The sequence below is a fragment of the Pleurodeles waltl genome, chromosome 7, assembly GCF_031143425.1.
Source record: "Pleurodeles waltl isolate 20211129_DDA chromosome 7, aPleWal1.hap1.20221129, whole genome shotgun sequence".
Taxonomy (NCBI): domain Eukaryota; kingdom Metazoa; phylum Chordata; class Amphibia; order Caudata; family Salamandridae; genus Pleurodeles; species Pleurodeles waltl.
The window spans coordinates 1,557,682-1,572,383 of record NC_090446.1 but is presented as its reverse complement, the minus strand read 5'-3'; the positions used below and the strand labels follow the sequence as shown (position 1 = coordinate 1,572,383).

The 14,702-nt window shown below is 52.1% G+C and overlaps 1 protein-coding gene across 1 annotated transcript in view; it reads left to right on the top strand.

Moving 5' to 3' along the window:
• The window catches only part of EPHA1 (EPH receptor A1), a 161,720-nt gene that overhangs the window by 65,847 nt on the left and 81,171 nt on the right, over nucleotides 1–14,702 (top strand). The window contains exon 6 of the mRNA XM_069242658.1: nucleotides 1,658–1,782. Within this exon, the coding sequence (XP_069098759.1) occupies nucleotides 1,658–1,782 (125 nt within the window). The remainder of the gene's footprint in view (nucleotides 1–1,657; nucleotides 1,783–14,702) is intronic.

The window sequence follows — 14,702 nt, the reverse complement described above, 5'->3', positions numbered from 1 at the left end:
CGTCGTGTAAAGGTGATACTGGTGGTTCGTGCACTCACTCTCTTGTGTGCGTTGTGTAAAGATGCTACTGGTGGTTCCTGCTATCACTCTCTTGTGCCTGTCGTGTAAAAGTGATACTGGTAGTTCCTGCTCTCACTCTCTTGTGCCCGTCGTGTAAAGGTGATACTGGTGGTTCCTGCTTTCACTCTCTTGTGCACGTCGTGTAAAGATGATACTGGTGGTTCCTGCTCTCACTCTCTTGTGCCCGTCGTGTAAAGGTGATACTGGTGGTTGCAGCTCTCAGTCTCTTGTGCTCCTCGTGTAATGATGATACTGGTAATTCCTGCTCTCACTCTCTTGTGCTCGTCGTGTAAAGATGATACTGGTGGTTCCTGCTCTCACTCTCTTGTGCCCGTCGTGTAAAGGTGATACTGGTGGTTCGTGCACTCACTCTCTTGTGTGCGTTGTGTAAAGATGCTACTGGTGGTTCCTGCTCTCATTCTCTTGTGCTCGTCGTGTAAAGGTGATACTGGTGGTTCCTGCTTTCACTCTCTTGTGCGCGTTGTGTAAAGGTGATACTGGTGGTTCCAGCTCTCTCTCTCTTGTGCCCGTCGTGTAAAGATGATACTGGTGGTTCCTGCTTTCACTCTCTTGTGCCTGTCGTGTAAAGGTGATACTGGTGGTTCTAGCTCTCTCGCTCTTGTGCGCGTTGTGTAAAGATGATACTGGTGGTTCCTGCTCTCACTCTCTTGTGCCTGTTGTGTAAAGATGATACTGGTGGTTCCAGCTCTCTCTCTCTTGTGCCCTTTGTGTAAAGATGATACTGGTGGTTCCTGCTCTCACTCTCTTGTGCCTGTTGTGTAAAGATGATACTGGTGGTTCCTGCTCTCACTCTCTTGTGCCTGTTGTGTAAAGATGATACTGGTGGTTCCAGCTCTCTCTCTCTTGTGCCCTTTGTGTAAAGATGATACTGGTGGTTTCTGCTCTCACTCTCTTGTGCCCGTCGTGTAAAGGTGATACTGGTAGTTCCTGCTCTCTCTCTCAATCTCTTGTGCCCGTTGTGTAAAGGTGATACTAGTGGTTCCAGCTCTCAGTCTCTTGTGCTCATCGTGTAAAGATGATACTGGTGGTTCCAGCTCTCACTCTCTTGTGCCTGTCGTGTAATGATGATACTGGTGGTTCCTGCTCTCACTCTCTTGTGCCCGTCGTGTAAAGGTGATACTGGTGGTTCCTGCTCTCACTCTCTTGTGCCCGTTGTGTAAAAAAGATGCTGGTGGTTCCTGCTCTCACTCTGTTGTGCCCGTCGTGTAAAGGTGATACTGGTGGTTTCTGCTCTCACTCTCTTGTGCCCGTCGTGTAAAGGTGATACTGGTGGTTCCTGCTCTCACTCTCTTGTGCCTGTCGTGTAATGATGATACTGGTGGTTCCTGCTCTCACTCTGTTGTGCCCGTCGTGTAAAGGTGATACTGGTGGTTTCTGCTCTCACTCTCTTGTGCCCGTCGTGTAAAGGTGATACTGGTGGTTCCTGCTCTCACTCTCTTGTGCCCGTCGTGTAAAGGTGATATTGGTGGTTCCTGCTCTCACTCTCTTGTGCCTGTAGTGTAATGATGGCTCTGGTGCTTCTCTGCCCCCCTGGTATATCACTCCCCACTCTTACCCTGTTTGTGTTTTACCGCAGCCCCCGTGACGGTGTCCCCCATTCGCCTGGTGGAGCAGGGGGTGCACTCCCTGTCTGTGTCGTGGACAGGCCCCCGCCACCGCAGCCCCTCCTCGCTGCACTACGAGGTCATCATCCATCCCAAGGTGAGTCTCTCACTCACAACCCCTGTCTTTCTTCTCTCACTATAGTTTGACTGTTTCCATGGATGTCTCACACTCGTTGGTGTTTCACGTCTCCTCCCATCTCTCCCCATTCCCTTTGCCTGTCTTTACCTAGTATTATTAGCCTCGTCTCCTTGCCTCCCTTGTCCCTTCCGCACCCTCCTTACCTTCTCTGTGATCTCATCTTTAACCTCCTTTTCTGGTTTTTCTCCATATTCTCTTACCCCCACTGTGAGGTTCTGGCGTGTATTGCATGGTGTGCTTGTGCAACCTCTCTCTGCTCTACACATACCAACCCCTTTAGGACACGTTGTCTGTCAAGCCCTCAGCTCGCCCCTGGGCAGCTCTGGCTCTGAGCAGCGAGGATTATACAGAGGAACATGTGTAGAACATTTAAAGAGCACAAAAACAACTGCAGAAAAGTTGACAGACACTCAAGAAATCCAATACTCATTTGTAGAAATAAACTGTATTTTATCAGAATTTATACACTAGAGCGAAAAAGAACCACTGAATGGTTCCGGAGATATAGATTTTACAAGAAATATTAATTCTGTTTCACTCAACTGCGAGCAAACCTTGGCAAACTCACCAAATTAGACACTTAGAAACTTGTTCAAGGAAAACTTTGGTAAGTGTCAATGCCGTCGGTTAGAAGTGCTTGGAATAACTAACTCCAGGAGGGAGCTAGTGAGGGGGACCCGCCAGGTCATCAAGAACATGTTCCTTCACCGCAGAAGCAGTCCTTCAATAGTCCCAGACACTTTATCTGCATCACAATGAATTCCTATGGAGTGGCCCTTATGCAAGGGATAAAGGATTCTGAAGATGCTCATGGTTTGCAATGGATTCCTATTGAGTGTTCCTGATGCAAGGGGTGAAGGATGCTGAAGGTGCTCAAGGTTTGCAGTGGATTCCTGAGGAGTGGTCCTGATGCAAGGGATGAAGGATGCTGAAGATGCTCAAGGTTTGCAATGGATTCCTATGGAGTGGTCCTGATGGAAGAGGTGAAGGATGCTGAAGGTGCCTAAGGTTTGCAGTGGATTCCTGAGGAGTGGTCCTGATGCAAGGGATGAAGGATGCTGAAGGTGCTCAACATTTGCAATGGATTCCTATGGAGTGGTCCTGATGCAAGGGATGAAGGATGCTGGAGGTGCTCAAGGTTTGCAATGGATTCCTATGGAGTGGTCCTGATGCAAGGGTGAAAAATGCTCAAGATTTGCAATGGATTCCTGTGGAGTGGTCCTGATGCAAGGGATGAAGGCTGCTGAAGGTGCTCAACGTTTGCAATGGATTCCTATGGAGTGGTCCTGATGCAAGGGATGAAGGTTGCTGAAGATGTTCAAGGTTTGCAGTGGATTCCTGTGGAGGGGTCCTGATGCAAGGGATGAAGGATGCTGAAGGTGCTCAAGGTTTGCAATGGATTCCTATGGAGTGGTCCTGATGCAAGGGATGAAGGATGCTGAAGATGCTCAAGGTTTGTAATGGATTCCTATGGAGTGGTCCTGATGCAAGGGTGAAGGATGCTGAAGATGTTCAAGGTTTGCAGTGGATTACTATGGAGTGGTCCTGATGCAAGGGATGAAGGATGCTGAAGATGCTCAAGGTTTGCAATGGATTCCTATGGAGTGGTCCTGATGGAAGAGGTGAAGGATGCTGAAGGTGCCTAAGGTTTGCAGTGGATTCCTGAGGAGTGGTCCTGATGCAAGGGATGAAGGATGCTGAAGGTGCTCAACATTTGCAATGGATTCCTATGGAGTGGTCCTGATGCAAGGGATGAAGGATGCTGGAGGTGCTCAAGGTTTGCAATGGATTCCTATGGAGTGGTCCTGATGCAAGGGTGAAAAATGCTCAAGATTTGCAATGGATTCCTGTGGAGTGGTCCTGATGCAAGGGATGAAGGCTGCTGAAGGTGCTCAACGTTTGCAATGGATTCCTATGGAGTGGTCCTGATGCAAGGGATGAAGGTTGCTGAAGATGTTCAAGGTTTGCAGTGGATTCCTGTGGAGGGGTCCTGATGCAAGGGATGAAGGATGCTGAAGGTGCTCAAGGTTTGCAATGGATTCCTATGGAGTGGTCCTGATGCAAGGGATGAAGGATGCTGAAGATGCTCAAGGTTTGTAATGGATTCCTATGGAGTGGTCCTGATGCAAGGGTGAAGGATGCTGAAGATGTTCAAGGTTTGCAGTGGATTACTATGGAGTGGTCCTGATGCAAGGGATGAAGGATGCTGAAGATGCTCAAGGTTTGCAATGGATTCCTATGGAGTGGTCCTGATGCAAGGGTGAAGAATGCTGAAGGTGCTCAAGGTTTGCAATGGATTCCTATGGAGTGGCCCTGATGCAAGGGTGAAGAATGCTGAAGGTGCTCAAGGTTTGCAATGGATTCCTGTGGAGTGGTCCTGATGGAAGGGATGAAGGATGTTGAGGATGCCCTAAGGATACTGTGGATGCGACGTGCGATGCTGTTGGCAGGGATCTTGCTGCAGGGATTCCTTGTCCTGTGAAGATGGTGAGGGGACAACGACCCACCTAGTCCTCTCAGGTCTGGCCGAAGTCCAGTCGCCACTGGGCTGCCCGTTGTCAGAGGTCACTGTAGGAGGCTGGCCTGGTGTGCGGTGGGTACCTAAGGTACTTACACCTTATACCAGGTCCAGGTATCCCTTATTAGTGTAGCGTAATCAGTGTCCAGAAGCCAGGCTCTCTAGGGGTAGCTGTGGATGAGCAGCCAAGGCTTATCTAGGAGACATGCAGAGCTCATGCAATACCACTGTAATCACACATGAAAGAACCCCACAGTGTTACAAAAATAAAGGTACTAAGACAGGGCTGATCTCACCCTGCTCATGACCACTGATGAGGGACAGGAAGAAGAGAGTGACCTTCTCCCTGACCTCTTCTCCACCACTGCAGCTCATGGCTCAGTTGATGGGGTAGTCCTTGCTGACTGCCTCTCTGAGTCACAGAAAGAAGACTGCAGGAACCTGGTCACACATAGGGGACAGTTTGCCAATAAAAAGAATAATTTACAGGCTGCAGCATGTACTATTCCACCCATAGGAGCCCATGCAAGCGGTGTCTGCAGGCCTGCCATTGCAGCCTGTGTGAAAAGGTGCATGCAGCCTTTCACTACAGGTCACTGCACAGGGTCACTGTAAGTCACCCCTATGGTAGGCTCTCCTAGCCCGAGGGCAGGGTGCAGGTACCTGTGTGTGAGGGCACCCCTGCATGAACAGAGGTGCCCCCACAAACTCTAGCTCCATTTTGCTGGACTTTCTGAGTGTGGAGACGCCATTTTACCCATGTACTGGACATAGGTCACTACCTATGTCTAGCTACTTAATGGTAACTCCAAACCGAGGCATGTTTGGTATCAAACATGTCGGAATCATACCCCAGTACTGTTGCCAGTATTGGTGGTATGATTCCATGCACTCTGGGGGCTCCTTAGAGGAACCCCAGCTTTGCTTCTACCAGTTTGCAGGGTTTTCCCAGGCAGCCCGCGCTGCTGCCATCCAACAGACAGGTTTCTGCCCTCCTGCTGCTTGACCAGCTTAAGCCCAGGAAGGCAGAACAAAGGATTTTCCTTTGGGAAAGGGAGGCAACACCCTCTCGCTTTGGAAATAGGTGTTTCATGGCTTGGGAGGTGTAGCCTCCCCAAGCCACTGGTAATGCTTTGAAATGCACAATTGGTGCCCTCCTTGCATAAACCAGTCTGCACTGGTTCAGGACCTCCAGTCCCTGCTTTGGTGCAAAACTGGATAATGAAAATGGGAGTAACCACTCCTCTGTCCATCGCCTACCCAGGGGGGTGCCCAGAGCTCCTCCAGGTGGCACTTGATTCTGCTATCTTGAATCCAAGGTGGGCAGAGGCCTCTGGGAGCATCTGAGTGGCCAGATCAGTCCTGCAATGGGTTCGCTCTTTCCTCACCAGCAGAACACAGAGAGTCAGGCTCCCACACTTCATATCCAAACCATCAGAAGTCCGCTGCGGAGTCCCTCAGGGATTGTCCCTGAGTCCAACGCTTTTCAATATCTACAAGGTCCTGCTTGCAGCCCTTGTCAGAGGCCATGGAATGAACATCGTGTCATATGCAGATGACACACAACTCCTCATATCGCTCACTGAAGACACGGAGAAAGCTAAGACTAACTTTCACACCGGAATGGAAGCCGTCGCCGCTTGGATGAGAGAAAGCTGCCTCAAGCTCAGCTCAGACAAGACCGAGCTCATCATCTTCGGAAACTCCATTTCAGCCTGGGATGACTCCTGGTGGCCCACATCACTCAGCACCCCACCCACTCCGACTGACCACGCCTGCAACCTAGGAATCATCCTCAACTCTTCCCTCTCGATGACCAGACAGGTAAACACAGGCACCTCTTCCTGCTGGCACACCTTCCGACAACTGTGCAAAATCTTCAAATGGATCCTGGACGTCTGTCGCAAGATAGTCACCCACGCCTTAGTCACAAGCAAGCTCAACTACGGCAACGCTACTCTAAGCCGGAACCACAGCAAAGAACACCAAAAAAACTACGACTCATCCAAAACGCCACCGCCAGACTCGTGCTGAACATCTCTCACCCGGAACACGTCCACCAAAACCTGAGGAAACCTCAGTTGGCTCCCAGTGGAGAAGCTAATCAACTTCAAACTACTCACCCACACATACAAGGCCCTTCACAACATTGGACCCTCCTACCTGAACCATCACATCTCCTTCTATAACCCTGCCAGACCCCTCCACTCCTCCCAGCAGACACTGGCCGCCATCCCACGCATCCGGAAAGCCACCGCCGGAGGAAGATCTTTCACCAACCTCGCAGCTAAGAGCTGGAACAACCTCCCCCTGCACCTCAGACAAAGCCCATCACTCACCATCTTCAGGAAGAACCTCAAGACCTGGCTCTTCGAATGAGGCCCAGACCCACCACCAGCGCCTCAGACCCTCCTGGGTGATTAGTTGCGCTTTATAAAAACTGACTGATTGATTAAGGTCAGGCAGGTGACATCACAGCCCCCTCTTGACAGGTGGTCACCTTGCTAGGTGACCAATTCCCCTTCCAGGGCTATTTAGGGTCTCCCTCTTGGGTGGGTCCTCAGATTCGATGTGCAGGATTCCAGCAGGACTCCTCTGCAACGTTTACTTCAGCTTCTGGCCACTGGAACCGAACTGGACTTCACAGGAACCTACAATATGCAGCTCCAGCGGCAGGGGCTTGGGGAGGCTACCCGTCCCGAGCCATGTAACACCTATTTCCAAAGGGAGAGGGTGTTGCCTCCCTCTCCCAAAGGAAATCCTTTGTTCTGCCTGTGAGAAAGGAGACTCTTTCTAGCATGGTTACTCCCATTTCTGGCCTGTTGTCAGTGTGTGTGACTGTGTCTCTGGAATCCTGCTAACCAGGATCCCAGTGCTTATGCTCTCTTCCCTTTACATTTGGTTGTTGGATACTGTTAACACAGTATTCCACTCTTAATTGGCATACTGGTGCCCCCTTATAAGTCTCTAGCCCTTGGTACCTAGGTACCCAGGGCACTGGGGTTCCAGGGGAGCCCTAAGGGCTGCAGCATTGCTTTTGCCACCAATAGGGAGCCATTGCAGCCTGTGTGAAATGGTGCAAGCACCCTTTCACTGCCATTTTCACTGCACCAGGTCACTTATATGTCCGGCCTTCCCACTCTGAAGGCTGGGTGCAAAGTACATGTGTGTGAGGTCACCCCTGCACTAGCAGAGGTGCCCCCATGTCATCCAGGACCATTTTCACAGACTGCGTGAGTGCGGATACACCATTTTACGTGTGCACTGGACATAGGTCAATACCTATGTCCAGCTTCACAATGGTAACGTCGAATATGGCCATGTAAGGTGTCTAACATCTGGGAATTGTACCCCAATACTGAATCTAGTATTGGTTGCACAATTCAAAGCACCCTGGGGGCTCCACAGTGGGCCCCCAGTTCTGCCATACCAGCCTTCTGAGGTTTTCCAGGCAGCCCCAACTGCTGTCACCTCACAGGCAGGTTTCTGCCCTCCTGTTGCTTGAGCACCTCCAACCCAGGAAGGCAGAACAAAGGATTTCCTTTGGAGAGGGGAGTTACACCCTCTCCCTTTGGAAATCAGTGTTACAGGCTTAGGAGGGGTAGCCTCCCATAGCCTCTGGAAATGCTTTGAAGGGCACAGATTTTGCCCTCCTTGCATAAGCCAGTCTACACCGGTTCAGGGACCCCCAGTGCCTGCTGCGGCGTGAAACTGGACAAAGGAAAGGGGAGTGACCACTCCCCTGTCCATCACCACCCCAGGGGTGGTGCACAGAGCTCCTCCAGAGTGTCCCTGCGTTTTGCTATCTTGGATTCCAAGGTGGTGGGGCACTCTGGGAGCATCTGGGTGGCCAGTGCTAGCAGGTGACTAAATTAGAGGCCCCTCCTGATAGGTCCACACCTGATTAGGTGACCAATCCCCCTCTCAGGGCTATTTAGGGTCTCTCCTGTGGGTGTTTCTTCAGATTCAGATTGCAAGACTCCAGCAGGAATCCTCGGCATCCTTTACTGCATCTTCTACCAATGAAACTACATCTGGACCCTCCAGGAACTCTACAAACTGCAACAAAGAAGCAAAGATGACTTCTGCAACATTGTATCTTCAGCTCCTGCCAGCAACTGCAACTGTTTCCAGGTTGTGCATCCTTCGAGGACAGCCTGTCTTCAACCTGCACCAGAAAAAGCAAAGGAATCTCCCTTGAAATGAAGGCGTCATTTCCCTGCTTCAGCAGGCACCCCTCTGCAGCGACGAAAGGTGGCATGGGACCCCTCTCCTGATGAGGTACGTGGATCCAGCAACACGGGTGGTGGAATATAGTTGTCCCGACGGTCCTAAGGTTCAGCTGTCCAACTATGGTGGAGGTAAGAGCTTGCCTCCCCACACAAGACAGTACCCCCATGTGCTGCATGATTTGCAGTTGCCAAGGTTTGTGTGCGACCTTCCATGAATTTCTTCGTGCACAGCACAACTCTGGCCCCCAGCACTGCTTCCTGCGACGCACAGCTTCGTGAGTAGTTCTCTGGCGGCATGGGATTCCTTTGTGTAGTGCTGTGTGGGCCTCCATTTGCACCTTCCTTGTCCCCGGGCTATGGAACCCCTGTGCGCTTCCTGGTCTTCTGAGGGCTCTCTGAGTTGCTGAGAGCACCCTCTGTCTCTCCCTCCTGGGTAGAGGCCACCAGGTCCCTCCTGGTCCCGGGCAGCGCAAGTTTCCGCTAACCGGGAGCTTTGCGTGTGCCAAGGCTTGTTGTGGGAATCCAGCGACGCAAACCAGACTGCAATCTTCCATCCGGTGTGGGACATCATCTGCGCCAAACAGGAACCCGCATCCATCTTCTTGGGTGCAGTACTGACTGTTCTTCACCGGTGGTTCTTCTTTTGCACCTTCATCCCGGTTAGCAGGAGCTCCTGTTCTCCCTGGACACTTCAGTGCTTCTTGGACTTGGTCCCCTTCTTCCATAGGTCTTCAGGTCCAGGAATCCATCATTGGTGTCCTGCAGTCTCTTCTGGTTCTTGCAAAATCTTTTATCACAACTTCTTGTGTTTTCTAGGAAACTAACTGTGATTTACTCCTGCTTTCCTGGGCTCTGGGGTGGGTTCTATTACTTACCTTTGGTGTTTTCTTACACTCCCAGCGCAGCTCTGCACACCACACTTGTCTAGGTAGGAACCTGACTTTTACATTCCACTATTTTGGTATATAGTTTGTGTTTCCCCCTAGGCCCTTTCCAACCTATTGTGATGTTCACTATTTGCACTGTTCTCTAACTGTTTTTACAGCTATTTCTGTATTCTAGTTTATGTACTGTGTGTATTACTTACCTTCTGAGGGAGTATAGTCTCCAAGGTATTTTTGGCATTTGTGTCACCAAAATAAAGTACATTTATTTTTGGTAACAGAGTATTGTCTTTACTTGTGTATAAGTAGTGTGTAACTATAAGTGGTATAGTAGGAGCTTTGCATGTCTCCTAGTTCAGCTTAAGCTGCTCTGCTATAGCTACCTTCTATCAGCTGAAGCTGTTAGAAACACCTCTTCTACACTAATAAGGGATAACTGGACCTGGTACAGAGTGTAAGTACCTTAGGTACCCACTACAAACCAGGCCAGCCTCATACACTGCCTTCCTGGGCATGAGCTGTTCAAGCAGCAGGAGGGCAGAAACCCGTCTGTAGGATGCCAACTGCCCGTGCTGCCCGGGAAAACCCTGTAAACTGGTAGGAGCAAAGCTGGGGGTCCTCCAAGGAGCCCCCAGAGTGCATGGAATCATACTTGCAACAGTATCGGGGTATGATTCTGACATGTTTGATATCAAACATGCTGAGGTTCAGAGTTACCATTAGGTAGCTGGACATAGTGACCTATGCCCAGACCACGGGTAAAATGGCTCCCTGCACTCATAAAGTCCAGGAAAATGGAGCTGGAGTTTGTGGGGGCACCTCTGCTGATGCAGGGGTGCCTTCACACACAGGCACCTGCAACCTGCCCTCTGGGCGACTTGCCGTGACCTGTAGTGGAAGTGTGCATGCACCTTTTCTCACAGGCTGCGATGGCAGGCCTGCAGACACCTTTTGCATCGGCTCCCATGGGTGGCATAATAGATGCTGCAGCCCAAGGGGAACCCCTGGTGCCCCAATGCCCTGCGTACCTAGGTGTGCTATACTAGGGACTTACATGGGGCATCAGTATGCCAATTTTGGGGTGCAGAAAGTCAAGGACAGACAAGTTTAAAGGAAGAGAGCACAGTCACTGGGGTCCTGGTTAGCAGGATCCCAGTGAACACAGTCAAAACACGCTGACAGCAGGCAAGAAAGGGGGTAACCATGCCAGAAAGAGGGGACTTTCTTACAGTCACAGGCTCTAATTCTCCCGGAGTTGATAACTCGTCGTCTGAGGGTCCCAGCATCTCTCTGGCTGCACTCCCAGATTCAGCGATCTCCGGTGCAGCTCTGCGTTGGGCCCTGGTCCTCAGTGCTGCGCGCAGGCGGCAGTGGCGTAAAGGCTTTGGGCTCCCAACGTGCCCCAGCACGCTTCTTCAGCTGTTGTGTCCCTGTGCTGCAAAGAGGCGGTCAGTAAGCTGGTGCTTGGCGTTCTCTTGACTTGCCAGGCTCTGGAGACGGCTTCTTCTCAAGCAGGACATGGCAGGCTGAGTACCTCTCCGCCAGTGCTTAATTTGTAAATAAAAATGTACCGGTGCTCAGAGTCCTCCTCTTAACCACACGGCTGCTGCAATTAAATGTGCGAGTACGGAATAATGAGGCAGCGGAATTCTGAAGCCATCTCGGACCTCTTCAATCCATATAAAGCCACTCCCTGCCCCTTCAGCTCACTCTAGCAGCTTTCTACTTTCTCCCTTTGTGACGCTTTTTAGTTTTCCCCTTCCTCCGTCTTTCCCATGTGTGTCTTTTGTTCACAGCAAATGCCTGAGGCAGAAGAATAAGTCCCAGCCCTCAAAAATAAGTGCCGGTGCTCAGCACTGGAGACAAGAAGCACAAATTAAGCACTGCTCTCTTTTGTCTTCCTTTGTCCTTCTTCCATGTCGGTAAGACCTGCGGTCTGGGAGCCAGGAATGCCCTCTGATGCTCGGAAAATGCCCTTAGGACTGGATATGTTTGTTAGCCAATGGACTACCAGTTGGTCATTCAGGAGTTAGAACAGCTGGGGGGGGGGTCAGTGTGTAGCCATGTATGCGCCAATTGGGCGAACAAGTCTTTCCTCACTAAAACTGTAATTGCTCCTGTTTTACTGTGAGGACTTGTACATGTCCTGCCCTTGTCATATGTCACACCTTGCCTTTAGGGTTTGGGTGACTTACACAAATGTACTGGCGAAGAGATGGCTTTGCCATTGCTTTCAAAGTCAGCACAACCAGTGCTGCACGCCCGGGGGTACCCCACTAACTTACATGCCCTGCGTACCAGGGTAACATTAGGGACAAACAGGTAAGTTAGCCATTTCCAACTGGGTATATAATTCAACGTGCACAACGAGGTCACAGCACTGGCTCTGAGGTCTGGTTAGCAGGACTCCGTGCACTCTCAGTCGAAAAGCCAGCAGGATGAGTTGAAAAGCGTGAGGGTGATCATACAAAAAGAGGCATTTCCTTGCACCCACTTTTTCTTCTTCCTCCTTCCAGTCGAGGCTTTCTGGTATCCCGACCCCCTCACCCTGGCTGCCTAAAATGGAGATCTGGCCAGTGTCTGCTCTTCCCTGATAGCCCGCCCCCCTCCTCCACAGTACCCACCTTCCTTCCTCCGCTGACTCCAAGGCCCCTGCGGCCCCTGATTTCAAGGCCCCTGCGGCCCCTGACTCCAAGGCCCCTGCGGCCCCTGACTCCAAGGCCCCTGCGGCCCCTGACTCCAAGGCCCCTGCGGCCCCTGACTCCAAGGCCCCTGCGGCCCCTGACTCCAAGGTCCCTGACTCCAAGGCCCCTGATTGCCACTGCGGCCTCTGACCTCCAAGACCCCTGATTGCCACTGCGGCCTCTGACCTCCAAGACCCCTGATGGCTCCTGTGGCCTCTGATGCCAAGATACCTGCGGCCCCTGACTCCAGGGCCCCTGATGGCCCCTGCGACCTCTGACCTCCAAGACCGCTGATGGCCCCTGCGACCTCTGACCTCCAAGACCCCTGATGGCCCCTGCAACCTCTGACCTCCAAGACCCCTGATGGCCCCTGCGGCCTCTGACCTCCAAGGCCCCTAATGGGCCCCTGTGGCCCCTGACTCCAAGGCCCCTGATGGCCCCTGCAGCCTCTGACCTCCAAGACCCCTGATGGCCCCTGCAGCCTCTGACCTCCAAGACCCCTGATGGCCCCTGCAGCCTCTGACTTCCAAGGCCCTCACCCCAAGCACCCTATGCTCTCTGCAACCCTATGCCCAAGCACCCCAGGCCCCAATCACCCTAGGCCCCAGCACCCTATGCTCTCTCGCACCCAAGCACCCCAGGCCCCAAGCACCCCATGCCCCCAGCACCTCAGGCCCCAGCACCCTATACCCTGGTACCCAAGGCCCCAGCACCCTTGCCCCCAGCACCTCAGGCCCCAGCACCCTATGCCCTAAACACCCCATGCCCCAGCACCCTATGCCCTAAACACCACAGGCCCCAAACACCACAGGCCCCAAACACCCCAGGACCCAGCACCCTATGCTATCCGCAACCTGTGCCCCAGCACCGCAGGCCCCCAGACCAACACCACTCCCTAGCCCCCAGCACTCCAGGGCCCTAGCCTCACAGGGCCCCGGAACCCTCTGCCCCAAGCACGCCCCAAGCACCCCAAGCCCCAGCAACCTATGCTCCCAGCACCCCAGGAGCAAGCACCCTACGTTATCTGCAAGCCTATGCCCCAGTACCCCAGGCCCTCAGCACCCCAGGTCCCCAGCACCCCATGTCCCCCAGGCCGTCAGCACTCGCAGCAGCTCCTGAGCCAATAAGCATACTCGAACTCTCTGTTCACAGGGTGAGGCATCACTAAACAAAAGTTATCCATTCACCCATTACACCCTCACACTGAGGACACTTCACCCCATTTCACGCCTGTCCCCAGCCCCCCCATCTCTCAAGGGCCCAGTAACCATGCCGATGTTTGACCACATGGTAGAGATGGCTTCATGGCGCTATACCCTGGGAGCGGTGGATACAGGGGTTGGGGTGGTTTTGATTTACACTCCATTCCCCATGCACAAACTTAAATCTGCGTGTAATAGTGCATCAAACAGGAGTGACTTATTTACCACCCCCAGGTGGCGTCACCACTGACAGCAACTAACCAAAGCCTCTTCTCACATTTAAATGTGAAAACTCCCAACTCATCCTTGGGGCAGGAGCTCTGTGGACTCGAGCAGTCACTCTCGAGTTCATCCCTCAAGTCTGGTCAGACCCCACCTGCCCTTTCACCACATCAGCTCTCCCTCAACCTGTGATGTGCCAGAGACCTCACCGCCTACTTGAAAGGCAGGCTTAGAAATCATAACTCAAAGGTCCAAGCATTGAGTGCTCACCCCTTCCCTGACAGGAGTCACCACACCTGAGGGAACATTCACACTCACTCCTTCCTCCACTGGATTCAGCACGCCAGAGGGAACATTCACACTCACTCCTTCCTCCACTGGATTCAGCACGCCAGAGGGAACATTCACAATCACTCCTTCCTCCACCAGGATTCAGCACACCAGAGGGAACATTCACACTCACTCCTTCCTCCACTGGATTCAGCACACCTGAGGGAACATGCATACTCACTCCTTCCTCCACTGGATTCAGCACGCCAGAGGGAACATTCACACTCACTCCTTCCTCCACCAGGATTCAGCACACCAGGGGGAACATTCACACTCACTCCTTTCTCCACTGGATTCAGCACACCTGAGAGAACATGCATACTCACTCCTTCCTCCACTGGATTCAGCACACCTGAGGGAACATTCATACTCACTCCTTCCTCCACTCGATTCAGCACACCGGAGGGAACATTCATACTCACTCCTTCCTCCACTGGATTCATCACACCTGAGGGAACAGTCATACTCACTCCTTCCACTGTATTGAGCACACTTGAAGGAACATTCATACTCACTCATTTCTCCACTGGATTCAGCACACCAGAGGGAAACATTCATACTCACTCCTTCCTCCACTGGATTCAGCACACCTGAGGGAACAGTCCTACTCACTCCTTCCACTGTATTGAGCACACTTGAAGGAACATTCATACTCACTCATTCCTCCACCAGGATTCAGCACACCAGAGGGAACATTCACACTCACTCCTTCCCTGACAGGAGTCACCACACCTGAGGGGACATTCACACTCACTCCTTCCTCCACTGGATTCAGCACGCCAGATGGAACATTCACACTCACTAGT